Below are 27,996 nucleotides of genomic sequence, written 5' to 3'. Positions count from 1 at the left end.
TAAGGCTGTAATTCCTCAAGAAAACTTTAATATTTAAAATTGGGATTAACATTCACTGAGATATACAAACCCCTTTGTAATGCATACACTGAGATATACACCTATCAGTGTACATCCACAGAAATATAAACCTCTGTGTATATACCTTCACAAAAATTGAGGAATGAGCTTGGTTGGTAAGGGAAGGAAGGGGATGGAGTTAAACTTAGTTCTGTCAGTCAGTGAGTCAGTATTATTGGTGTAGAGCTGCAGTAGCTACTGGTTGTCAAAAGTACTTGTTGACAGACACATAGCAGTGCTTCACACCACCTGGTGACCCTCTCTGGAAATGCTGACCGCCTCGCCCAAGACAGTAAAGTTGCGTGAAAGGTGAAGGTACGTAGCTGCCATATAACATCAAGTACCATCATTATTGATCGTGACCTCCTCCGTGGGATCACTGGACCTTGACGATAACACACACCTGTAAGATCACACAATAGTAAACATGGGAAAGGTAGATAACAGAGGAATTGGACGTCCACGCCGACACTCTCTAGATTTAAAAACTACTGTGTATTATGTATGTGTATGAGTCATTGATAGAAGCAGATTCTCTCTCTCCTCCCTCCGCCCACTGCCAGTATGAAAATAGGGGAAAAAATATACCATACCATATTGAAAAATGGCATTAAATTTATAGGAGAAAGGGCAGTAGATGGAAAGCAGGGCTACAACTACCTCAATTTTATTGGTTCTGTTTCTGTCTTAACTATTCGTGTTACTTCACTGCCACTTACAGAACTGTGTGCCAGTAGTTCAGCTTCTGGTTACCACCGGTTCTGCTAAGACAAACACAGCCACCTACTTCTACCACTACTAATATTATTATTAACTTGGTTCCCTCACTGTCAACTGATCGTTCTGACGCAGATGCTGAACATCGGGAATCCGTTGACCACAGATTGCCTCAGCGCAGTATCTGCATAAATCCTTTATTTATAAAGTGCTTGTCGAGCTGGTTCTTCAATGGCGGTATCTTAGTGCTAACAACTGCAGCGGGTAATTTATTCCGTTTGCAATCACACTTCAAAGTATTACCCACACCAACTGAATTACAAAGAACAAGCATACTGACCACAAGAGTACGAGTCAGAGCAACACTAAACTAGACAACAATTTTAGCAGTTTGTAAATCACCAATAAACTCATCATAGCACAACATCAATAGAACAATCTTTTTTATCTTTGCAAATATACAGAGCATAAAACAAAGAAATGTATAGTACAATGCATACAATAAACCAAAATGGTATGTTTGGAGCCTTGAAAACCCACACTTATGAGTTCTTAAACAGTGAAATATGGATCCCATTTTAGTTTGTGTGTGTGTGTGTGTGTGTGTGTGTGTACTCACCTAGTTGTGGTTGTAGGGGTCGATTCAAAGCTCCTGGCCACGCCTCTTCACTGACCGCTACTGGGTCACTCTTCCTGCTCCATGAGCTTTGTCATACCTCTTCTTAAAGCTATGTATGGATTCTGCCTCCACTACATCACTTCCCAGACTATTCTACTTCCTAACAACTCCGCGACTTAATAAATACTTCCTAACATCCCTGTGATTCATCGGAGTCTCCAACTTCCAAGTGTGACCCCTTGTTGCTGTTTCCCATCTCTGGAACATTCTGTCTCTGTCCACTTTGTCGATTCCTCTCAGTATTTTATATGACGTTATCAAATCTCCTCTATCTTTCCTGTCTTCCAGTGTCGTCAGGTCGATTTCCCTTAACCTCTCCTCGTAGGGCAAACCCCTTAGCTCCGGGACTAGTCTTGTTGCAAACCTGTGCACTTTTTCTAGTTTCCTTACATGCTTGGCTAGATGTGGGTTCCAACCAGTGCTGCATACTCCAATATGGGCCTAGCATACACAGTGTACAGGGTCCTGAACGATTCCTTACTAAGATGTCGGAATGTTCTTTGGTTTACTAGGCGCCCATATGCTGCCGCAGTTATTTGGTTGATGTGCGCCTCAGGAGATGTGCCCGGTGTTATACTCATCCCAAGATCTCTTTCCTTTAGTGAGGTTTGTAGTCTCTGGCCCCCTAGATTGTACTCCGTCTGCGGTTTTCTTTGCCCTTCCCCGATCTTCATGACTTTGCACTTGGTGGGGTTGAACTCCAGGAGCCAGTTGCTGGACCAGGCCTGCAGCCTGTCCAGATCCCTCTGTAGTCCTGCTTGGTCCTCCTCTGATTGAATTCTCCTCATTAACTTCACATCGTCTGCAAACAGGGACACTTCTGAGTGTCCCTGTTTGCAGCAGAGTTGTGTGGGAGAGCCATGCAAAACCCGTAGGGGTCATGCAGTGTTTGGGGTATATATATATATATATATATATATATATATATATATATATATATATATATATATATATATATATATATATATATATATATATATATATATATATATATATATATATATATATATATATGAGTGTGTGTGTGTGTGTGAAAACTGCTTAACCCTTTATGACATAAAATTATAAATATTCCCGTGCAATCCTCTCATATTAAATATTTTTTTTATTATTTATTGTGTATTTGTAAACATCATCTAGATGGGACTTGTCAATAGGATCTAACACCACCTGCAATGACCTATGTCTCGTTATATTTTTTAATTCTTCTTTCAATGCACCGGCCATATCCCACCGAGGTAGGGTGGTCCAACAAAAGAAAAATTATCTTTTTAACTTTAGTAATGTATGTAGGAGAAAGGGTTACTAGCTCCTTCTCTCGACATGTTAGTTACCTCTTACGACAGCTTGGCTTTCGGAGGAAGAATTCTGTTTATATTTATCAATTATTAAGAAAATATGCAACAATCACAAAATAACATTTGCACTTCCCCAGCATCAGAGTATCTTGGGATGTAAACTTACACATAGATGCAGGCGATGATGACACTGATGCCGGCCGTCAAGACGAACACCATCCCAGGGAAGACATTGAGAGTGGCGTTATAAACGAGCGTCATCAACGCTGAAGACATGATGGGAACTACTGCCTCTCCAGCACCCATGACAGCAAACACTGAGCCCAACTCATTCTTCTGGACGAGCTTGGAGAGGGCAGCTCGCGAGCACACCACCACCATGCCAGAACAAACTCCAACCACCGATGCTGGTACAAACAGACAATGTATTGAATGAGTTATATCAAAACTAATTATTGAACTACCATTTTAATTGCTACATGGTCTGTATAATCAAATAAAGAAACTGAAATGAAATTTTATGAGGCGCTTAGATGACTTTGAATATTATATATAGTACATATCTAACTTCCTTTGTCAAAGTTGTATACTGTATGCTTAATGCAGCTACCGAGTCGGTTGTAGTAGAGGTGGTTATGTTAAGTTTACATTTGGAGAAGATTTTTGAGATGTGTTTCGTAATCAAGTTGTTGGGAAGGCCTACATATCTCTTGTCAGTGGCCTCAGATCTGGGCGAGTTGATGAAATGTCGATAGCAGTGAAAGTTGAAGATTACACAAATAACTCCCGGGTTATTTGTGTATTGTTCCAGTCACGATATTGTGCCTTTTTGTTCTTTTTGGTGAAGATATCTTAGAGGAAATACCATTCTTCTTCAAGCTTCGGCTGCCAAATCTAATCTATTTCAAAACAAAGTCAAGACAGTGAACTGTGAAGCACATATCACCACTGACCTAGGTAAAGGATCCACGACACCGGTGCTGTTGCTCGCAACACGAAGTTGAAGATCATGGAGACGGCGCCCACGAAGCCCAACATAGAATCTTTAATACCACAGTAGTAACTCAACACTGGTAGCAACAGTAATGTACCTGTAGAAGAGGATTCCACAGTGAGGGGAAGAACCATTCCAGTTGTCTCCTCTCGTGCCTTCAAACAATCTTTCAAAATAACTCAGGGCACTTTCGTCTTGCGATTTTCCCCCTTTTTATTATGCAAGTTGAGCAGTGAGAAGAGCAAATTTTGAGTTGTTTAGTTTGGTTTAGTTTTTTATTTAAGTGTCTTATAATACACAAACGTAGTTACAGTATGCATTAATAACAAAACTGTTATTTTGATTTGAATGATTCTAAATTGTATATAGGTCTAGGTTAGGTTAGGTAAGGTTCGTCAGGAAACAGGACAAGTGTTTCCTGCCGTGGGTCTTAGATGATGACCCGCTCTTGGAGCTGCTGGTCATCTGATCGAGGCCTTCCGCTGGCTTACTGGTCCACCCCTTTAAAAATTATGGTTATAGTTATAACCATTTGTTTTAATTACATATAGTAACTGTGAATATATACAAAACTGATTTTTATGTCTGGTGAATTTAATTCTTAAGAGTAAAGTCATGGGGTATGTACCAGGCCGGCAAGTAACACCTGAAAACAGAGGAATCAAAGATATAGTAAGGAGGGGGTGAAGCTATCCTCTTTTTTCCCATGCAGTTCATACAAATTCTATTATGATGTGGGAGGGGTGCCAGAGAGTATACAACGAGCATTGGCATATTTAATGGCAGATTTTGTGTACGTGTCGTGGGGTATGCGTGGGAATGGGGATTGGGTTGCGAGGAAACGAGTAATGGCAGCTACTTTTTTATAGGACGGTTTGCAGGAATAGGGAAATATATGGTTCGCGGTGGGAGGGAGCCTTCCCCGCAGGTTATCGTGGTTTAACTATTGGGATCTTACTAGCTTTGTAGTGGGGGGGGGGGTTGTCATGGCTGGGGCACGGATTTTCGCTTCTGATGACCAGAGCTTTGGTAAGATGGGTAAGGAAGAAGGATGGGTAAGGATGGAAATATTGGAAAAGGGTGGGAGGGGGGGGAGAGGTAGGATATAAAAGGTAAGTGGCCCAACCACTTTGGTGCAATTAAAAAAGTGTATGTGAATTAATAAGATATTCTTTAAGAGGTATAATACTAACCCATCAGAGTCACATAGATATAATAGGTATATAACTACATGACTCTGCATTGGCAGTAATTATACAAGTTGCAATTGCTTTTTCTTTTTTTTTTTTTTTTTTTTTTTTTTTTTTTTTTTTTTTTTTTTTTTTTTTTCGCAATTGCACAACGGATATTTATACGACAGGAAAGGCAATAATTTTCTGGCATTTTATAAATTCGTGACAATAGCTTCTTAATGGTGGTGTCCAACAATAGTTAATAGCATAATTTTACATTAGAAAGTTATTTAAGATGTCTCCCTAATTGGGGGCGATGATTTTCTCAGTATACATAGAAGGGTTCTGGTAGTATCCAATCTTCTTCATCAGGTAAGTTGCTCAAAATCATGGGTCGAGGGTAATCATCTTTATGAATAAAACGACGAACCCTCTGTGGGAGAGTCATTCTTTGAGTCCTGTGAGGCGGAGTATTGATGGTGTAATCGGTGGTATTTATCACTTGTATAGGATGTTCTCTATCTGGCATGTATAGTTCTTGCATTGTATAAAGTTGTTTCTTTTTTAGGGTGTCAAGGCGTACATTTATGGCAGTAAGGGCACGGATTGAGAATGTCATCCGGGGTTCCAATGGGCTCGCCGTCAGGAGTGTGTGTGTGTGTGTGTGTGTGTGTGTGTGTGTGTGTGTGTGTGTGTGTGTGTGTGTGTGTGTGTGTGTGTGTGTGTGTGTGTGTGTGTGTGTGTGTGTGTGTGTGTGTGTGTGGTGTGATGTGATGTGGGCGTATGGCTTAGATGTAAACGAGGGAAGGTTCAGTGTGGTTAGTAGGTGTTAGGATGTACGTATGATGACAGCTGGATTAAGCGTGTGATCCTTTTAGGTAGTGAGGATTTTAGGTTTATACTTTTGCGTACGTGTCCCACGGGATGATGACTGCATTACTCTCTGTGTATATAACGCCTTGCTATGCTTGGTCACTTACCATCACACCTATGTAAGAGTGTTACCTGGAGGTTACTTGGAGGTTATTCCGGGGATCAACGCCCCCGCGGCCCGGTACATCACAAGGCCTCCCGATGGATCAGGGCCTGATCAACTAGGCTGTTACTGCTGGCCGCACGCAGTCCAACGTACGAGCCACAGCCCGGCTGATCCGGCACTGACTTTAGGTATCTGTCCAGCTCTCTCTTGAAGGCAGCCAGGGGCTTATTGGCAATTCCCCTAATGCTTGATGGGAGGCTGTTGAACAGTTTTGGGCCCCGGACACTTATGGTGTTTTCCCTTAGTGTACCAGTGGCGCCCCTACTTTTTATTGGGGGCATTTTCCATCGCCTGCCCAGTCTTTTACTTTCGTAGGGAGTGATTTCTGTGTGCAGATTTGGGACCATTCCTTCCAAGATTTTCCAAGTGTAGATTATGATATATCTCTCCCTCCTGCGTTCCAACGAGTACAAGTCAAGTGCTTCCAGCGTTCCCAGTAGTTAAGGTGCTTGACAGAACTTATACGTGCAGTAAAGGATCTCTGTACACTCTCTAGATCTGCGATTTCACCTGCTTTGAATGGAGATGTTATTGTACAGCAGTATTCCAGCCTAGAGAGAACAAGTTATTTGAAAAGGATCATCATTGGCTTGGCATCTCTCGTTTTGAATGTTCTCATTATCCATCCTATCATTTTCTTTGCACGTGCGATCGTGGCACTGTTGTGATCCTTGAAAGTGAGATCCTCAGACATTACTACTCCCAGGTCCCTTACATTATTTTTCCGCTCTACTGTATGGCCGGAGTCAGTAGTATACTCTGTTCTAGTTATTATCTCCTCCAGGTATATATTATTTTTTAGAGGTATTGTACGCATATATGCTGTAAGAATGCTTGGGTGTGGTTTGTTGTGATTGTGATACCGTTGCGATGTGACAGGCTTATATGCTCATGTAAAGCTAGGAGAATAAGTGACAGGGTAATGTATACTGACGAGAGACAGTGGTGGTTGCCCAAATGAGGGAGAAGAGGGGGGGGGGGGTAAGGAGTGTTGAAGTGACTGACTTAGCAACTTGATAGTGTTTATTGTATACACCTTTGTTTTGTACAATGACTTTTGTGCAGTGAATAGGTTGTGATAGGGTAGTTTATTTACGTGTTCGCATTAGGTTACAGAAGCCTGTGCTGTGATATTGACTTTTGTTGACAGCATATCTAATCTTATATGATATTCAATTGTATGTGTACAACGACGTGTTAATTCAGTAATTGGCCAGTGTGTTTGGCGCAGGTGTGTGTAGCTCCGGCGGATACAGATACTTCTGTATGATTTAACCCCAGGATAGGGGTAGTTATTAGGAATGTGTTTTTCTTGTTACATTAATATATATGTGTGATGTCTTCTTAACTCTACATGAGTACTGTTGTTTTGGTCCGCTGCACGTCACACTTATGTTGAAGTGAGACATGACAATCTTAAGTGTTTTTCATATATATATATATATATATATATATATATATATATATATATATATATATATATATATATATATATATATATATATATATATATATATATATATACTGACAGGTTGCTTGAGTGGTGTGTAGTGTGCTTGTAAATTTTATCGTTTTTCTGTGTCGGGTTTCTTCTCCTGTGTACAACAACGTGTGTGTGTGTGATATTTTCTTTATGTACTTATTGTTCTCAGTATGTCTATTCTATATATATGTATTATGTTTGTCTGTACAAGATATGCTCTCAATAAAATAAAAAAAAATCTATTATGATGTATCATTTTATTGTTCTTTAGTTAATCCTGCACTGGAAGCGAACCTTATTTGGCCTTAGCATGGATTAATGACCCATGTACTCTGGATAAACTTCAGACCAAAGTAACTATCTTTAGCAATAACGTGCACCTTAAACTACATCACATAAAGCTCTTCTAGGACTCACCGGTAGCAGCGAGGGGCGTGTCTACGAGGCTCCAGATGGTGTAGGTTTGATAGTTCCAGGAAAACTTCTTACGGGTGTAGAGGTAGTCGAAGTGCGCAGAACCTGAAGGTAAGGAAGACACCGCTAGTTATAATAATAATAATAATAAATAATATCTTGATTTCTACAAGTACATGTACAAGGTATATATGCCCTGTCGATATCAATGACATACTACTATATAAAAAAAACCTTGTTATGCAGAGCATCTCGGGCAAATTAGGTCATGTTTATCCCGGGATGCGACCCACACCAGTCGACTAACACCCAGGTACCCATTATTACTGATGGGTAAACATGAAAAACCGGTGTAAGGAGTGCAACAACACTTCTAATGTTTCTACCCTTGCCGGGAATGGAACCCTGACCTTCACTGTGTGAAGCGAGAACTGCCACTAGGCCACAGGCTTGGTGGTATCATTATTTTAGAATACATTACCATGTGGAGATCATTTGCTTTTTAAATGTGGTGAAAAACCTAGCTACAGTAACACAGGAAATAGGTGTGTTTCCGATGCGTGAAATTTCCCAGCTCAACCATTCAACACCTAATATATTTTATTGTTTTTAAATAGGCCAGATTACGATGAGCTCCTCCATGACAAATAATTAATAATATTACTTTGAATGATATTCTTCGGGTAAACAAAAATTAAAAAGTTGAATGCGCTACAATGTACGACAATGACATAAAAGAATCGGTATATGAAGACCACTTGGAAAATAGTAGTGAGACTGATAACATGCAGTGGGAGGGATGGAGGACAATTGTTATAATACCGACACAGTTATAACATCTGTTATAACACTTACACAGTTATAACACAGTTTTCAAGTGTCATCATATCATTAAGACTGCGTCACGTTAGTTTCCCCCCTAACAAACAAATGAACATTTTGCTGAGTTGTTAGTCATGTGATGACTCATTCAATGACAATCCTGGTCACTTGATCAAGACCTGCAGTGGCTTACCTGCTGACCCCGTCAAAAAAAAATCCTTTGTATCTTTGATATACTTTCGAAGAGTTTCGAGAGTTTCACTACTCTTGGAGCCCGGGTATGGGCCAGGCTCGTCTGATGCTGTTGCTGCTGGAAGCCCGCTGCCTCACATATCCATCACAGTTTGGCTGATCTGGCACCTGGTGAAGATACTTGTCTAGTTTCCTCTTGAAGGCTTCTACACTTGTTCCAGCCGTGTTTCTGATATCTTCTGGTAAGATGTTGAATAGCTTGGGACCCCGGATGTTGATACAGTGTTCCCTTGTTGTCCCCACCGCACCCCTGCTCCTCATTGGGTTTATTTTGCACTTCCTCCCATATCTTTCACTCCAGTATGTTGTCATGCACAGACCGGGCCGCGGGGGCGTTGACCCCCGGAACTCTCTCCAGGTAAACTCCAGGTATGCAGATTTGGGACCAGGCCTTCGAGTACTTTCCAAGTATATATTATCATGTATCTCTCTGCTCCAATGAGTACGTGTTCAAAACTTGAAGGCGTTCCCGTGAGCCGTAAATGATCTCTGTATTTGTTCCAGCTCTGATATTTCTCCTGCTCTGAACGGGGCCGTCAGCACTGAGCAATATTTTAAATGAGGGAGCACTAGCGATTTGAAGTGTGTCACCGTCGACATTATTTCCCTTGTTTTGAAAGTTCTCAATACCTACCCCGTCATCTTCCTGGCTGTCGTAATCTTTTTCTTGTTATGGTCTTTAAAAGAAAGGTCAGCTGACATAATTATTCCCAGGTGTTCCTTTCGTTCTATTTGGTGACCCTCTTGAGTTTTGTTTATAGTGTTCCTTTTGAGTTCTTCATCCTTTTCATACCTAAGCAGCTGGAACTTATCACCATTGAACGTCATGTTATTCTCCACTTCCCACTGGAAAACCCTGCTTATGTCTTTCCGTAATTTTTCAGTGTCCTCTACTGTAGTGACTTTCATGCTTATTTTAGTGTTATCTGCAAATGATGATACAAAAGTGTGACAGATGTTTTTATCTATGATGTGAAGATGAGAAACACCAGAGGTGCCAGGACAGTGCCTTGGGGCAATGAGCTTTTTACCTCGCTGATGCTGGATTTTACTGTTTACTACTTTTTGTGTTCTGTGTGTTAGGAACCCGAAAATTCATCTGCCTACCTTCCACGTAATGCCCATGGCCCTCATTTTGTGCACTATCACTCCATGATCACATTTGTCAAACACCTTTGCAAAATCTGTGTAAATCACCTCTGTGTTTTGGTCATCTTCCAATGCCTTCGTAATTCTGTCATAATGGTTCAGCAGCTGTGACAGACATTATCGTCCTGCTCTAAAACCATGCTGGTTCGGGTTGTGTTGGTTGTGCTGGTCCATGAAATTTGCAATCTGCCGTCTCGTCACTCTTTCGAAGATTTTTATGATGTGAGAAGTTAGGGCTACTGGTCTGTAATTTTTAGCTAGTGTTCTACTACCTCCCTTGATGATAAATTAGACACATGTGCAACTCTTTATTGAGGAAACGTTTCGCCACACAGTGGCTTCATCAGTCCATACGTAGGAGAAACTTGAAGAACAGGAGGAGAATGAGGTAATCAGTCCCTCAACCTTGAGTCGATGTGTTCAGTCCATCAATCTTGAATAGAATACGGCATATGAGCGGAGAAGCAGCTTATAAACCGTATGGCAGGAGAGGTGCAGCAGTCATAGGTGGTGTCACATTTGTTCAATGTGGAAGTAGGTCGTGCCCAAGAATTAGGCAAGCGAAGAATTCCTAAGTATTAAGATCCCAAGAAGTTGCAGTGTCTGACAGGTTTGTAGATGAATGGTTCAGAGAACCGACATGTTGATAAATTAGACACATGTGCAACTCTTGGGTATCTTTGTTGAGGAAACGTTTCGCCACAGTGGCTTCATCAGTCCATACGTAGGAGAAACTTGAAGAACAGGAGGAGAATGAGGTAATCAGTCCCTCAACCTTGAGTCGATGTGTTCAGTCCATCAATCTTGAATAGAGTTGCACATGTGTCTAATTTATCATTATTATTATAATCAAGGGGGAAGCGCTAAACCCGGAGGATTATACAGCGCCTGGGGGGGGATGTGGAAGGCATTCAGGCTTAATTCGGGGAACTGGAGCACAGATCCAATTCCCTAAATCAAGAGCCCCTCACCAACATCAAGGAACCTTCCTTGAGGGGTCTAATTTATCAACATGTCGGTTCTCTGAACCATTCATCTACTACCTCCCTTATGCAGCTATGCCTGCACTCTTTAAGGCCTCCGGTATTTCACTTAGCTCTAAGCTCTTTCTCCAAAGAATACTGAGGGTTCGTGCTAGTGGTACTTTTCACTTCTTTATAAACAGGGCATTCCATGAATCTGGTCCAGGTGCTGAGTGAGTGGGTATATTGTCCATTTTCTTTTCGAAATCTATGGGATTTGTACTAATGTCTGTTAGTTGGTCTGCGCGGCCTTCTCCTGGAGTGAAAAATATTTCTGCATTTTCTACCTTGCTGTCATTTAGTGGGTTGCTGTGTATTAAGTAGCATGTAGAATCTCAGTGATTATTCATATATAAAACCACTAACTACACATTGCTATTTCTTAATCAAACAGTGTATTTTTTCACCTTTTTAATTTTTTATCTAAAACTGTTTTACTTTTGATAGAAAATACACAAGTTGACAACATAATTGGAAAATAACTTCAACTTCCTTGAATATAAGATAGATAATCTTATAAATGCCCAGCAGATCCCCTTGGATCTACTTTATGATGGTTTGTGATGATTTCTTCCATTTTTTCCAAAGTTTTCAATAACTCCAAATGATCAAAGAGAACAGTTGAATAGGATGCAGCCTTTAAAATCATCACAGAAGAATAAATCTTGTATTAAGAAGTTTTATCTTCCTCTGTACCCTATATTCTGCTAATTCTGCTATAACATGCACCAAGTGTGAATGACTGTGTTTGCAGCCATCTGTTTTTTTTAAAGAACTGAAACTTGTCGTTGATTCCTTTACCAGCTTAAAATTCTATCTCAACTTCTTGATCGATTGTAGTGTTAACGCGTAACGTCACAGGGTGAGTATCCGCCATATTGGCGGTCAAGCTTGTGCCAGTGTTACTGTGTTTATCTCTCGCCAGTAGCAACAAAACAGTGTTTATTTGAAATATTCTGAGATTCTTGAGACCTGTTGTGCTGTTCGTTTTTAAACAAAAAAGGCAGGAGGAAGCGTCGTTTTATCACATTTATGTCGAGAAAAATCACTGTGGAAAACGATTAGATTCACATAGTAAAATTGAATAAATCAAATGTCATATTTCATGCAGACTTTAATATAAAAGCTTAGTGGATATACAAAGTTTTCCCTTGTCTTTCAAATTCATATTTAGTCGGGTGAATTTGAAACTAATTTGGTCATTCGTTATAGCGACCTTGTTGAAACCTTTTTTCTCTTTCACTGAGAAGCTGATGGTGGTCCTAATCGAACATTTGGCTTGAGATGAGCCTTTTTAATGGCTCGGGCAGGATCAGCTGAATATTTGATGGGACAAACTTATCAACATAGCCAGGAGTCACTGAGAGGACTGTGCTGCTCATTTTCTTCGACTTTGTTCTTCACTAGCATTCAGCATGATGTTAAGCTCCTGATGTTCCTTATTTGTCAGCTGAGAGGGCTTTGGGAGTTATTGTCTTAAGTAAATGTTACTCTTCATATTTTCTGGTAAAACTGATTATTGTTGCCTCGGTATATGCTACGCTTCTGACTAATATCAACTTGCTTGTTTCACAGAGTAAACATAGCTTTTCCGTGCAGGACATTCCAGAGTTGACTGTTAAGCACCTTTAATGTCAATTAAAGCTGTCCCTATGTGTGTCCCAGCCATGCATGTACAGAGCTACTGGAGTGACAATCATTCAACTGATGTTAGACGACCCAAAACAACTCCAAAACCTCTGCAACTATTTACGAGATTCAGGATGTTTAGGATCCAAGCTTCATTGCAAGCATTGTGAAATGCGTACGTAAGAGACCTAGCAGAGATCTAATCACGCTAAAGAACACACTTATATATGAAAAACAAATACAGCTAAGTTTAAATAATTAAGAATGTTTAATTGGCACATCAGATCTTATATTTTCAGATCATGGATTGGGACAAAGTAACAATTATCATTAATGAACAGAGATAGAATGGGGAGGGAGGGTATTTTTTCCACAATGTTTATTATACAGTAAATCAGTTATCATATATCTAATAATTTTAAATCCCAACCCAATATGAAAAAGAGTATCATCCCTTAGGATGCAACCTGTACTAGTAAGCTAACACCCAGTTACCTATATCCTGTTAGGTGAACAACGAGAGCAAGTTAAAGGAAGCTTGCCCACATGTATTACCTTGCCTAGGAAATGAATCAGTGCCTCTGTAATTATGAGCTGAGCGTTACAAATCACCTTTAGATGTGGCAAAGATTAAAGTCTAATTTTTATTATGTTCTTGTGAAGCGTTAAATTTGAGTTGATCATTTGGTTGTTCATCGCAAGGTATCAGAGGCTCGCTCCTCCATTTGCTATGAACAGACACACTACCACTCAGTAAACAGAGCGGAACAAAGGTTCTATATATCACTACCTCTGACCTCACTTGTTTTGGGGGAAAATTATCAACACGTACACTTCAGAGGTAAAGCCAGCCTTATATGCATGACAAGCACGAAATATTTTTATTCCATTCCCCTTTGTTCACTCTCTTCTCTTCTAGAATCAGATGAGAAAACTAATTTCATATCTTCGTGCGGTAAATTATTAACCTATATAGGTCACACAGTGTTACGTTACTGTCTAGGGCTAAACTTCCAAATTTTCACGTTCGAAACGTAATTAACTCTATAAAAAGTGCTGTTTACCTACAACTGTCCAGACAAACATATGACATTTTTCATTTTTCTACAAGTAAATGTGTCACAATCCACACGAACTAAAGATAAGTCTTCTGACGTCGTTACTTCATAATGGAAGGTGATTGAGGGTCTAGTTCCAAATCTACTCACTGCCATAACAAAATAATGAAGTGAGAGATTTGGGAGAACATGTATTTTAAACGCAGTGAATAGCTCTAGCGTCTTGGGTACACACGGTAAGAGAACATCATATCAACGTTTGTGGTTCCTGACTATTTAACATTTTACCAGAAGGTATTAGAAACTGCTGGGGCAAATGTAGTCCTCAAGATGAAATTCGATCAATAGATTTTTTAGATGCCGGATCAACAAGGATGTGATGGATATGCGAGTCAGCGAGCCGATAAAAATCAACAGCCTATCTGACCAAACAAGCACCAAATAACCCTGGCCCCGGATCGGGCAGCGGGAGTATAAAAACGCTGCAAATCCGTCAAAGATTTGTAAACGGTAAAGGTCCAGGTCCGCCCGAAACGCTCTTATGATTTCAGATATCAAGAGCAGAGGGGAGAAAGGGTAAATTGCTTCATCGTTAATGATAACTGAAATCTCTAAAGATTTCAGTGCATCCATATTTTTGCACAGGTTAGTTGGATGACCTGTTATTTGATGAGATTGCAAACCAATAATGACCCTACTGTAATGTGTAGATTGGCTATCTGAAAAAAAGTGAAATATAGAAAGTTTAATATTTTTCAAGATGTAACTATACCCAGTGGGATCACATAAAACCCATTGTGACCTCTGTAATCCTGTTCTTTTGGCACTACCGCTCACAGAATGAGCGGCGGTCTGCTGTGTGCAGTTAACTAGTCACTCACAGGGGCAGTGGCCTGCAGTGCGCAGTTAACTAGCCACTCACAGGAGCAGTGGCCTGCAGTCCGCAGTTAACTAGCCACTCACAGGAGCAGTGGCCTGCAGTGCGCAGTTAACTAGCACTCACAGGAGCAGTGGCCTGCAGTGAGCAGTTAACTAGCCACTCACGGTGAGCTACAGCCTGCAGTGCACGCACAATAAATTAGCCGCTCAGGCGGTAATATATAAAAGTAATCTAAACGTTTGTCGTTAATTTTATGGGTTATTTGTGAAATATTCCACGCATGGTACTTTGCCTTTCATTATTTGTTGACGAAATAGGTGAATATGTTTATCAATATACCGACAGTATATAGCTAAAAATACATATACAAAGTTCAAGATACTGAGGAAACGTTTCGCCACAAGTGACTTCTTTGTATTGTGAATGGAAAGGCCACTCCTGGAGAAACGTTTCTTCGATATATTTCTTGAACTGTGCAATAAATTATAGCACCCATATTACAGGCCAAGTTATCTTACCAGCAGTGAACACAAGAAGCCAGATGACTGCGATGTGAGCGAAGATGTGTCTTCTCACACCGTTGTCTCGTCTTCTGCAGGCTACCATCATCGTCTTCTTCAGGCGAGCTGGAGTCAGTACTTCCAGGACTCCCGAAGTCTCAGAGGCAGGCGTCTCCATGGCGATAGCGCCAGGGCGCTTCTTCAGCCGCACCAGTACGTACAGGATGGCAACCACACATAGCACTGATTGTGTGCCAAACACAGCCAGGTAACCATAACCGCTGTGGTTGAACAGCACGAGTGCCAGACCTCTGCCGAGTGTGGAAGCTACTGGTACTAGTACCATCACTACAGATATACGTGTGGTGCGCGCCCTGGCATCTGTGTCTGCACTAATGTAAGCCGAGACGCTCATATAAATCGCTGTAGTTGCTCCCGTGAGACCAACTGGCACGAAGCATATCAGAAGAAATTCCGGCTGTAGTGGCCACCAGTAGGCGTTGGCTGTAAGACCCAGCGCCATGAGGAAGTAACCCAGCATGGGCACCAGTATGGGCAGGCGGCGGTCCCGCAGGTCACTCCAGGCGCCCAACACCATTACCACCACTACAGCAGGCACGTGCTGTATCACAGCACAGTACACATTATAGCGAGTCACCTGACGCTGTACCATGTCCTGTTCTGCTGGGAATCTGCCGCTGTTCAAATTGGAACATATTTCTGTGCTGAAATTGAAGTAAAAGAGACACGTCTTGTCCACCCACAAGTTTTTTATGAAGACGACATCTAAACCAAAGCCAATGACATAGAGGAAGACGGCGGGCTCTATGGTGATGGCGGACAGAAAGCTTGCCACTTTATCACAACATGAAGGACTGGTGGTGGTGGTGGTGGTAACAATGTTAGTGGCACTGTCCACCATCAGTGGCTGCTCCTCACATTCTTCCTCACTCATGACAAAGGTCACACGTACTCACAAAGAATACCTTCACCTTCACTGGCAAACCTTGAGGTCATCTGCTAAACCATAATTGTAAGAACATGAAATATGGGAAAGAATTTTGAAATTCATTCGATTACGGACCTGTTATGTTTAAAAAAAAAATGATCATGAAAAAAACAGACGATACCTCGCTCTCACTGATTTAATTTAGATTTAAAATCTCACAATGAGAATAGGCATGTATTAATTAAGGGCAGCCTACATAAGCTCTCCATGTGTTTCAAAACTGGAGACTTTATATATAATTTTCAAAACGGGGCACTGGTTACATGTTTCAGTGTCACACAAAATAATGTTGGACAACAGGAGTTTCGTGTGATGGCGAGGGTGACGACTACAACCCTAGCCTCACCCCGCCAGCCACAACACTGCTGTTGCCTGCTAGTCAGGGGAGTGGGTGAGGGGTGCATCATGTAGTGGTTATTACTCTGGGGTAGTGGTGGAGGCACGACAGGAGGGAGTGGTGAGGAGCCGGGTTGAGAGCTGGAGGGAAAAAAATGTGGGGAGTGTGGTGGCGGGATAAGTAAGTAGTAAAGGAGGGGGGGAGAGGGAGACAGGTGGGAGGATCGTGGGGGATGGAGGGTGAAGGAGGAAGTAGTGATAAGGGATGAGGGGAGGGATGACGGAGGGGGCGGTGGTGGGACGAGGGATATGGTTGGGGATGAGGAGTGATGGAGAGTTCAGAGACAAAATGTTTTTCCTTCCAATCGGTGCTGCCATCTTTGTTGTTTTTATGTATGGTTCGCGTAACTACGTGAGTGTGTCAAGTAATGGAAGTGTTACTATAAGTAACCCATTTGAGGATAAAACGGAAAAAATATAACAGACTCTTAAACTGCCAGCTTTTTCTCTAAAATTATCTTCAACTTTGTTACTAAATTATTCACTTGGTAGCGTAGTTGTGTGAGCACGCACACGCATCCTTCCACGTCTTCCTTTCATAAACTCGATTAAATCAGTAATAACGAAGTACTATATAGTTTTGTGTCTGACTTTTGGATATCCTTGGTAATTTACAGTGTGTGAAAATTATACTTATGTGTACCTGTACCTAAATAAAATTACTTAATACATCCTTAAACCTGTGATTATCAGTCTAATTTAAAAATTTAAATATATGCTAGTGGGGGAGGGGGAGGGGAGGTTAAGGGGGCACAGGGGCTAAAGCTCCCCTGAGACAAATACTTCTTATTGTTTTTCAACTAATGGCCAATTTTCACTATTTTACTGATCAGTGACCACAAAAGCACGATAATTTAAAAAATTTCACGTAACTACATTAAATCATATTTTAAAAAAGATTTTTTGTTTTAGCATCTTACGACTTTCAAAATCCCCCCCCAGATTGAAATTCTGGTTTAAGGCCCCCCTCGAAAATGATTTCTGGGCAAATTAAAGAATGCAGTATTCCGAAAAGTTTTAGGACCGATATCGAAGACTATCTAATCAAAGCGGATGTTGTGACGGTACAACAACAAACTGAAATTCTTTCTCTGATATTATATTTTCTTTTAAAATAAGCACTCATTTTCTGTGTAGGTTCGCACTTGTAGTTTCAGTTTTAAAAATGCTATTAGTCACGTACTCAATGTTAGGGGCTCACCACCGGATACACTCAGGTTCGAAACCCATGCTGGGCGAAACGTATGGGCGTCATCTTTCTTATATATCTACCATCAACTTTTAAGTTAGGTCACCTCTACGTTACATGACTCATGCGAGTTTAGCGCATGAGTCATAGGGTATGAGTCATATACCTGGACAACGTACCTGGAGGTTATTCCGGGGATCAACGCCCCCGCGGCCCGGTCCATCAACAGGCCTCCCGGTGAATCAGGGCCTGATTAACCAGGCTGTTACTCCTGGCCGCACGCAGTCCAATGTACGAGCCACAGCCCGACTGATCCGGCACTGACTTTAGGTATCTGTCCAGCTCTCTCTTGAAGGCAGCCAGGGGTTTATTGGTAATTCCCCTAATGCTTGATGGAAGGCTGTTGAACAGTCTTGGGCCCCGGACACTTATGGTGTTTTCTCTTAGTGTACCAATGGCGCCCCTACTTTTAATTGGGGGCATTTTGCATCGCCTGCCCAGTCTTTTACTTTCGTAGGGAGTGATTTCTGTGTGCAGATGTTAATTTCTTAGTTGTGTCGCTTGAACGGATAATTTATTGTCAGCTTCGTGTTCATCCTGTGAGCGAGACCTCTGAGCAACCTGCACCTGTCCTGGAGGAGAAGAAAGATAGATACCCCCCCCCCAAAAAAAAAAAATAAATAAATAAAAATACAGGTCCCACCTGGCAATTATCTTACATTCGTTTCATATATTTTACAATTACTTCACATAGTTAATTTACACAGTACCATACAGAGCTGGATAAAGACACATATGCAGTGTAACGCGATCCTTTATTAACACGTTTCGCACATAGTGGGTTTCATCAAGTCACAAGCGAAACACTATACTGTATTTGTGTCTATGCATCGTGTCGTTATTTTATACCACTTGTGTCCACAATATGGAGCTGTAGTCTCGATAAAATTCAAGTATCTTATTACGTACCACTTAAAAATGTTGGTCATGGTTGGGTTACAATCTTAGCAAATGTCAGTTCATTCATCTAGCCAGTGCAGAATGTGGATATAATTTGAAGATTTCAGATAGTAACAATGAAGGGTTTTCTGGGAAGTGTCTAAATGGCTGAATATTTGGCCAGTGAGGTATGATGTTTGAGTGTCTGACACAGCAAAATCTTGGGATCTTAATACAGGGAATTCTTCATTTGTCTAACCCTTGGGCATGACCTACTTCCACATTGGACAAATGTGATACCACCTACGACTGTTGCACCTCTTCTGCCTACAGTATATGAGCTACTTCTCCGCACATATGCTGTAAACTTTTCAAGATTGATGGACTGACCACATCGACTCAAGGCTGAGGGACTGATTACTTCAAAACTCCTCCTGTTCTTCACCATTTTCCTTTGTATGGACTGATGAAGCCACTGTGTGGCGAAACGTTTCCTCATTAAAGATACTCAAGTGTTGCATATGTTTCTAATTTATCAGCTTGTCGGTTCTCTGAACCATTCATCTACAGTGTATGGTTCTGTCTTTCTTCACACAATATATTACCGGTATATGTTACAAACAACTAGATAAATAAGAAGCATGTACAACACCTGGATATCTTAATTATGAAGACGTTTCGCCATCCACTGGCTTTCTCAATTCAGTACTCTAGAGATTATGAACTGGAGACAGTGGAAGATGAGGTAATAAGTCCCTCAGCCTTATTGGAAAATTTTCAAGTTCGTGATATCAGTATTGAATTTAAAAAGGCACTGGATAGAGAATTTTTTTTTTTTGTAATAAAGATACCCAGCCGTTACACATGTCTTATTTATATCTATTTTTCTATACATTTTACATTGCATGTCACTGACATCTCCAGACAAACTATACTACGGTAGTTACTTTTAGCCTAGCCTTACTCTAGCAGTGACACATCTCTTATATACTAACCTTTCGTATTCTAGATAGGTCAGCTAATGGGGTTTAAAATCTATCTACTACACTAAGGTTATTAAAGCTGCGCATTACCTTTCCACTACCAGATATGAATACTTTAATCCCTAAACGTCCCTAACGTTTGCATATATGCCCTTTGAGAAATGTACCTCTTGGTGTATATATCCTGCGATGTATGCTAGGGTGGAGAGGGGAGTAGTAGAGGTGAGAGTAATGGGTCTCTGGCATAGCTGGTTGAGGCCACTGTATACTACCAGTAATACATCTGGTGGAACCATATTTTTTTTGTCAGTAGAACTAGGAAAATTTCTCCTCACGTGAATCTTAGTCACCATGATGATCCACTCCGCTGAATTATTAGTCACAGGACGGAGCCACCCGTAATATGGATGTATGCACTAAGAGTAAGTTTATTTAGATGGCCTGGTGGGAAATGTTCTCGCTTCACACGCTGAGGATCCAGGTTCGATTCCCGATTAGGGTAGGAACATCGGGAGTGTTTCCTTACAGCGGTTGTCCATATTCACCCCTCAGTAAAAATGGGTACCTGGGAGTTAGTCGACTGGTGTGGGTCGCATCTCGGGACAAAACTGACCTGATTTGCCCGAAATGTTCTGAATAACAAGCAGATTTCTATATAACAGTGTATCATCGATGTCAGCTAGGACTGTATATCTTGTACATGTACTTGTAGAAATAAAGATATTATTATTATTATTATTATTATTATTATTATTATTAATATGTTGTTGTTGTTGTTGTTATTGTTGTTGTTGTTGTTGTTGTGTAATTTACCTAGGATAACCCAAAAAAGTCAAAGTGACTTATTTCCATTGGGATCCTTGAGGTGTATTTCTCTCTTGAGGTGTATTTCTGAGAGTTTACCGTAATACCTATTTTAGGGATTAAAGTATTGTCTGGTGGTGCAAAGTTGACACGCAGCCTTAATGACCTTAGTGTTGTCGACAGCCTTTAAACTCCATTAACAGACCCACAGCTCATGTCCTTTAACTCAGGAATAAGCCATGTTGCGTTCTTCTGCCCTTTCTCCAGTTATCTAAACAGCTTCCTCAGGGGTGAGTTCCATAATGGTGCTGCGTACTCCAAGATATGTTTTGTGTGTGTGTGTGTGTGTGTGTGTGTGTGTGTGTGTGTGTGTGTGTGTGTGTGTGTGTGTGTGTGTGTGTGTGTGTGTGTGGAAAATTGCATTTATCTGAATGTAACTAATTATGTACATAACAGTAAATAATAACAAAGATAATTATTATTTATCAATGTTACATAGACAAGTAGGAATTTGGGACACCTAGGTAGCAAAAAATGTCCCCCTTCGATACCTACCACTGTCATAACCACAAGTTGCTCTGGACCTATTAATTAAATGAAATGTACATACACCAGGAATACTGGTAAATATATAAATTTGTGGACTGTATATTAAAAATAATAAATGGTTATATATATACACAATTACATAACAGAAGGAAAATATATCTTAATATCACTCACCAATTTGACTGGAGATTAATGTGTATCATACTCAGAAAACCTCACTCTAACTAAATCTATGAAAATAATGCTGGGCAGAATTACACACAAATCTAGAGAGCTTATCTGAGGTTCCTGGAGCTGTCTTGTCCAGTCGTCTGATATCTCAAGTTATGCAGGAATGCACATCCACCAATTTTGCCTCCTATTTGAGAGGTGTCAACACAATTTTAACCTCTAGAGCACGAAAAATTCTTCCCATTACACCAACGTTTGTACAAATTTCAAAACCAAGATGGTGAGTCTCGTCTGCGCAGACGCAGGCTTTCCGTTTTCTATGACATAAATATTATTAAATACAGTATGGCCATCTATTTACATATAAATACTGAATTTCTGGAGGCCAAGCCCATGATAACACTCTTCAGGTCACTTGTTCTATCTAGGCTGGAATACTGCTGCACACTAACAGCACCTTTCAAGGCAGGTGAAATTGCTGACCTAGAAAATGTACAGAGAACCTTCACGGTGCGCATAACGGACATAAAACACCTCAATTACTGGAAGCGCTTGAGGTTCCTAAAACTGTATTCCCTGGAACGCAGGCGGGAGAGATACATGATTATATACACCTGGAAAATCCTAGAGGGACTAGTACCGAACTTGCACACGAAAATCACTCACTACGAAAGCAAAAGACTTGGCAGACGATGCAACATCCCCACAATGAAAAGCAGGGGTGTCACTAGCACGTTAAGAGACCATACAATAAGTGTCAGGGGCCCGAGACTGTTCAACTGCCTCCCAGCATACATAAGGGGGATTACCAACAGACCCCTGGCAGTCTTCAAGCTGGCACTGGACAAGCACCTAAAGTCGGTTCCTGACCAGCCGGGCTGTGGCTCGTACGTTGGTTTGCATGCAGCCAGCAGCAACAGCCTGGTTGATCAGGCTCTGATCCACCAGGAGGCCTGGTCACAGACCGGGCCGCGGGGGCGTTGACCCCCGGAACTCTCTCCAGGTAAACTCCAGGTAAACACTGCGGCCGGCCGGAGTTCGTTGCTAAACGATTCAAATTACTCCTTCCTTTAGGAGATGATTCCAGCCAGTTCTGGCTTGAGTGGCTGTTCTCTTAGTAGGTCTTACTACGATTTCATCTTCCGGCATCACTTGGTCTGCGTTATCTTCCATATCACTCGTGTCACTTTCCCTCAGATTTTCATTTATGTTTGATTGAACACCTAATTCCAAGGGAATCAATTTATTAATTGTGCGTAAACTTTCCTGGCCACGACACAACACTTTGACATTACTTGACTTAAGAAATCGTAATGACACGATTGCAAATAAACCATACCCCCGGCCGGGATTGAACCCGCGGTCATAGAGTCTCAAAACTCCAGCACGTCGCGCTAGCCACTAGACCAGCTAGCCACAATAAGATTCATCCAACTAGGTATATTTCTACACCATAGGAAAGTTAGCACAGGCACCTCTGTGACCACAAATGCAAGTTTTTACAGACGAATCTCCAGCTAGCGTGGCCGTGACGAACTCTAGCTCAAGTCCCTTCACTGCCGTCAACATGACTTAAGAAATCGTAATGACACGATTGCAAATAAACCATACCCCCGGCCGGGATTGAACCCGCGGTCATAGAGTCTCAAAACTCCAGCCCGTCGCGCTAGCCACTAGACCAGCTAGCCACAATAAGATTCATCCAACTAGGTATATTTCTACACCATAGGAAAGTTAGCACAGGCACCTCTTGCACAGGCACAAACTTGCATTTGTGGTCACAGAGGTGCCGTATCAGTCACAGCAAGATTTTTGTCGTATCAGTCACAGCAAGATTTTGTTGTATCAGTCACAGCAGGATTTTGTTGTAAGAATATTTTTTTTAATGAAGTGTGCTCCGTCACTGTAAGTGTTATATTCCCTGTTTTGTTCCTGTGTTTTATTTTATATTTTTATATTCTTGAACAAATTCACTCTTGATGCAATTTCAATTACTTTTAACGTAAAGTGTTTTCCTTACTCTGTTTGAGTAAATTGTTTTGTCTAATTTACAATTAAGAGTTAAAGTGTTCAATCAGTTTATTTTTTTTGGTCTTCATATTTTAATTCATTATTTTACCTGAGTTTTCCCAGTGACACTTTATTACTGCAGTGATTGTTTCTACACCTTATTTTGTTGCACTTGAAGTGAATTATTTTGTTGAACTGTTCTGCAGTGAATTATTTTCTTTTATTGCTATTTTTATGATTTATAATTTAATTTTGTCTATGCATTCTTAGAAAATACTTAAATTTCCCAGTTAACAATTTAATAATTTTATTTTACACTTTCACATTGATTTAAAAATTTAATTAATTAATTTCTTTATTAGCAAGAGTAAAGACAGCTCATTTTGAATTTAATTCAGTCTCCAGTAATATTTTTACTTGTATATTTCAATGTAAATTTTTTTCCCTTGGTCAATAGTCCTTTAAATTGAGTTTTCATTCCTCTTGCAGTGTATTTAGGTATTATTCTGCAGAATTAGTTGTATATCTTTTCATTTCAATTCTAGAATTTTATATCATTTTTATTGTTCATTATTTTTGCTTTATTTGTTCTCGTGTTACTTTGCCATTATGTCTCACATACCGTCAAGTGATACTTTAGTGAATGTCGACACTCAGACCTCTCAGGCTACTACTGCTGGTCCTGTCATCAGTCCTCACAGTTCCTTACCGACTGACAGACCGACTCAGACACCGAGATATTATAGTTATACTCGTGATTCCCTTGATGCGTTACCTTTATTCAATGGCCATGTACATAGTCTTGAAGCATGGTTTGCAGCCATTCGTTCTCGTGCTAGTGCCCTAGCTGAAGGTCCTCCTTCAGAGGAAAGCCTTATCAGACTTGCTAAAGAAGCTCTTTATCGATCTCCTGCTGCTGTTCACGTTGTTGATCTCCTGGATATGCGAGACTTCAGGAATCTTACTAGGTGGTCACAATATGAGGAACTGATTCGTTCTTTCCTTGTCCCAGTAAAAACAGCTGATCCATATGTTGTTCTTAGGGAACTAGTGAATGCTACACCCATGAGTACTGAATCGTTGAGTGCATTTGCTGTTAGATTAGACAAACTTTTATCATCATTTATCAATGCTGTCCAATCATCATCTTTTCTCCCTGAAGAGGCTAAACCATTTACAGCATCAATTGCTAAAATAGCAGCTTTTGGAGCAATTAAAGAACTAATGCCGCCTGCTTCTGTGTGTGCTTATGAGGCTGATCCTCCAACTGTAACGATGGAACCTCTTACAGCCTTAAATCATGTACGTTCCTTGTGCCCCCAGGGTACTTTCCCTTGTATTAAAAGTAATGTCACAAATATGCCTCAGTCTGCACCACCTCTTGTTTGCGCCACAGAGACAAATCGTAGTCGTCAACCATCTCAGAGATCACCAAGAACCAGTGTACAGAGTCGTTATACACCTCGTAGTATTCATAGTACATTCAGTAACCATAGTCGGCGGAATTGTTACAACTGTGGTTTCCGTGGACATATTGCAATTAATTGTCCTGATAGTTATCCTAAGAGACGTCGTACTGATGATGAGTACTCAGATCTTCCTTACTGTACTTATCATAGAATACATGGACATGACACATCTGAGTGTAATGCTCTCTATAACCTTCAGTACTCTAGATCTTTCCGTGGTCGTTCCAACCGTAGAACCCGTCGAGGTAACAGATCTCGTGGTTTTCAAAATAACCAGAACCAGGCTCATTCATTCACTTCTCAAACTCACCAGAACCAGGCTCGTTCTTCCAATTCGGGGGAATTCGAGCGCCCCAGTCAAACCGCCCCATGGTGACAGTAGGTGATAATGAGTACACCATCCCCGTTCACAACTCCTTTGAAGCCTTAAGCAGTCTCGAGAATGACAACCCTGCCGAGGTTGTTGCTTCACATGTCTCTGACACAGATGATTTTGGGGATGGAGTAGAACAAGTCTTTTCTGATGACAATCCACCTTTTTGTTTGCACATAACTTCCAATGCAACCATAGGCCCTATAGTGCAAGCATCTGTTTATAATGCGCCCGTTCAATTGTTCATGGACTCTGGTGCGCAAATCAATATTATTAGGTCTAGTTTGTTTAAGGATAAGAAGTTACGACATGTCCTTCTCGTAGAACCGACTCCTGTGTCCTCCCTTAGTGGAGTATCTGGTTCTCACCTGCGTGTCCGAGGTACGACTGCCCTAACCTTTTCTATCCAAGGTAGAGAGTTCACTGTTTCCTTCCTTGTTGTCGACCAGATTACTTTCCCTGGTGACCTCCTACTGGGATTTGCTTCCATGCGAGACTTACGCATTGTGCTCGACCCTTATCGATGGCATGCACAAATTGACGACTTGATCGTTCCATTCTGGGGTTACCAGCTTGGATCAGAAATCTGTTATACTGCTGCAGAGTATGATGTACGGATTAAGTCCTTACAAGCCAATGCTTTCTCCAGTAGCGTACCCAAGCGGTCAGGCACTGGTAATTCTGTCACTCCCATCAGTGTTCCACCTATACCTTCAGAATTGCAGGATAGTCCGATGCCTCAAGTGTCCGAGGACGCTCAGATTGCCTTGAGTGCTCAACCTATCCCTGCAATGCCTGCTAGTTCGAGTAGTAGTTTCTCCACAGGGGACGCCTTGTCGGAAAACAATTACTTGCAACTAGTAATGCCATCTCTTGTTGACGTCACATGCCGTCTGCAGAAAGACGTTTCTGTTGCGGCTAGTGCTCTCACTAGAGTGTCTGTAGTTGTTCCTAGTGTTCCAGATGGTGATAACGTCCTAGTTGACAGTGATTCCTGCAAAGTAAAAGGTCTATTTGTTGAACCATCCTTACATGTTGTAAGAGATAGTAAGATCCATTTCTACCTGGCCAACACTTCTGGTCACAGTGTTCGCCTTAGAGCAAATACCAATCTTGTTGACCTTGTTCACTATCCTTACCCTGTTCAGGTAGAGGATGAGTTGTCACCTGACCAGTGGGTCGGTGCTATTTCTGCCGGGGAGACCTCATCCACCTCACTGGATCAATCTGTTCCACCAGTTGAGGAGAAAGACTTAGCTCCCACTGACTTCCCAGATGAAGTCAAGCGTTTGTTGACTCTGCTGAACAAACGTCGTAAAGCCATTGCTTTACCAGGTGAGAAGATGGGTATAACGAACTTATTGTCCCATCGTATTCCACTTGAACCTGGTACTAGACCTATCTACATACCTGCGTACAGAATGCCTCATTCACAAGTTGCTGTCGCAGAAGAATTGATCAATCAAATGCTTGATGATGGAGTTATTGCACCTAGCAATTCCCCTTGGAATGCACCATTGATACTAGTACCTAAGAAGGATGGTACTTGGCGTCCAGTAATTGACTTTAGGAAGTTAAACGCAAAAACCATTCCAGATCGCTTTCCACTCCCTGTACTGGGTGATCTTTTACGTAATATCGGAGATAACAAAGTCTTTTCAACCCTAGATTTGTTACAAGGGTTTTGGCAAGTCCCTCTTCACGAGGACAGCCAAGAACTAACTGCATTCTCCACTCCTACAGGTCATTATCACTACCTCCGAATGGCATTTGGATTACGATCTTCCCCTATCACGTTCTCAAGGCTCATGACTAATATCTTTAGAGGTCTCATAGGTAATGCACTTATGGTGTACTTAGATGACGTAATCGTCATGTCTAAAGACGTGGATACACACTTGAAAAGACTTGATGTAGTACTTGGTAAGCTTGAAGAAGCCAATTTAAAGATCAAACTGTCAAAATGTCAATTCTTCAGATCAGAAATTAAGTTTCTTGGTCACGTAGTCACTCCTAGAGGGGTTACGACTGACCAAAGTAAAGTAACTGCAGTACTAAATTTTCCAACTCCCAAAACTGCTGATGCCGTAAGATCCTTTGTGGGCTTAGCAGGTTTTTATAGAGCTTTCATTGCCAATTTTTCTTCCATAGCTGCTCCTCTAACTGAGTTGCTTAAGAAAGATGCTCCTTTTGTTTGGACCTTCCGTCAAGAAAGAGCATTCCAAACTCTAAAAGAAAAGCTAACTTCTGCTCCAATTTTGAAATTTCCAGATTTTTCTAAGCCTTTCTATCTGACAACTGATGCTAGTTCAATTGGCATAGGTGCCGTACTAGCTCAGAAGACCGATGGCAAGTACAACGCAGTTGCATTTGCTAGTCGAGTCCTTACAAAGGCTGAACGTAATTATACAGTAACTGAGCAAGAAGCTTTAGCAATAGTATGGTCTTTAAAGCACTTCCGAGACATTATTTATCAGTACTCTGTTCATGTCTTGACAGATCATGCTCCACTGATACCCTTATTCCAGAACAAACAACCTACTGGAAGGTTAGCTAGATGGACCTTGACTATCCAAGAGTTCAATCCCACCTTTGAGCATTTACCTGGCAAGTCAAATGTAGTCGCAGATGCCTTATCGCGACATGTTAGTATAGTAACTGCAGACCCTCCATTTAGTGCTGAAGATGTAAAGAACGCTCAACGAACAGATCCCATGTGGTCTGGTGTGATTCGATTCCTGCTCCAGGAAGATCTTATTCTGACTGTGAAGCCACCAGCTCCCATCAGTGACTTTCTCATGAACCAAGAATTACTGTATCGAACAGCCGAGTTGGGTACTCCTAGCAGAAGAGTATACCAGTTAGTAATTCCACAGTCACTAGTGAATGTAGCCTTACAGCTAGTTCACGATGTACCAGGTGTTGCACACCCTGGT

The 27,996-nt window shown here is 41.2% G+C and overlaps 1 protein-coding gene across 6 annotated transcripts; it reads right to left on the bottom strand.

Annotated features, from left to right (window-relative positions):
- Positions 1-11: 11 nt before the first annotated feature.
- On the bottom strand, positions 12-16,585 carry LOC128695992 (lysosomal proton-coupled steroid conjugate and bile acid symporter SLC46A3). 6 transcript variants are annotated; one of them, XM_070093059.1, is made up of 6 exons: positions 16,374-16,582; positions 15,187-16,185; positions 7,860-7,961; positions 3,708-3,845; positions 2,921-3,161; positions 12-463 (listed from the first exon to the last, which is right to left on the bottom strand). In XM_070093059.1, the coding sequence occupies exons 2-6, from the start codon at positions 16,121-16,123 to the stop codon at positions 397-399; spliced, it is 1,485 nt and encodes a 494-aa protein (XP_069949160.1). In that variant the 5' UTR covers positions 16,124-16,185; positions 16,374-16,582; the 3' UTR covers positions 12-396. The 6 variants fall into 6 exon arrangements, with proteins under 6 accessions (XP_069949160.1, XP_069949161.1, XP_069949164.1 ...); XM_070093060.1 differs by having other exon boundaries at positions 16,441-16,580; XM_070093063.1 differs by having other exon boundaries at positions 15,187-15,893; positions 16,374-16,579.
- Between the last annotated feature and the right edge of the window lie 11,411 nt (positions 16,586-27,996).

The sequence above is a fragment of the Cherax quadricarinatus genome, chromosome 41 (assembly GCF_038502225.1).
Source record: "Cherax quadricarinatus isolate ZL_2023a chromosome 41, ASM3850222v1, whole genome shotgun sequence".
Taxonomy (NCBI): domain Eukaryota; kingdom Metazoa; phylum Arthropoda; class Malacostraca; order Decapoda; family Parastacidae; genus Cherax; species Cherax quadricarinatus.
The sequence above is the reverse complement of the archived record's forward strand: the minus strand, read 5'-3'. Positions and strand labels throughout refer to the sequence as shown.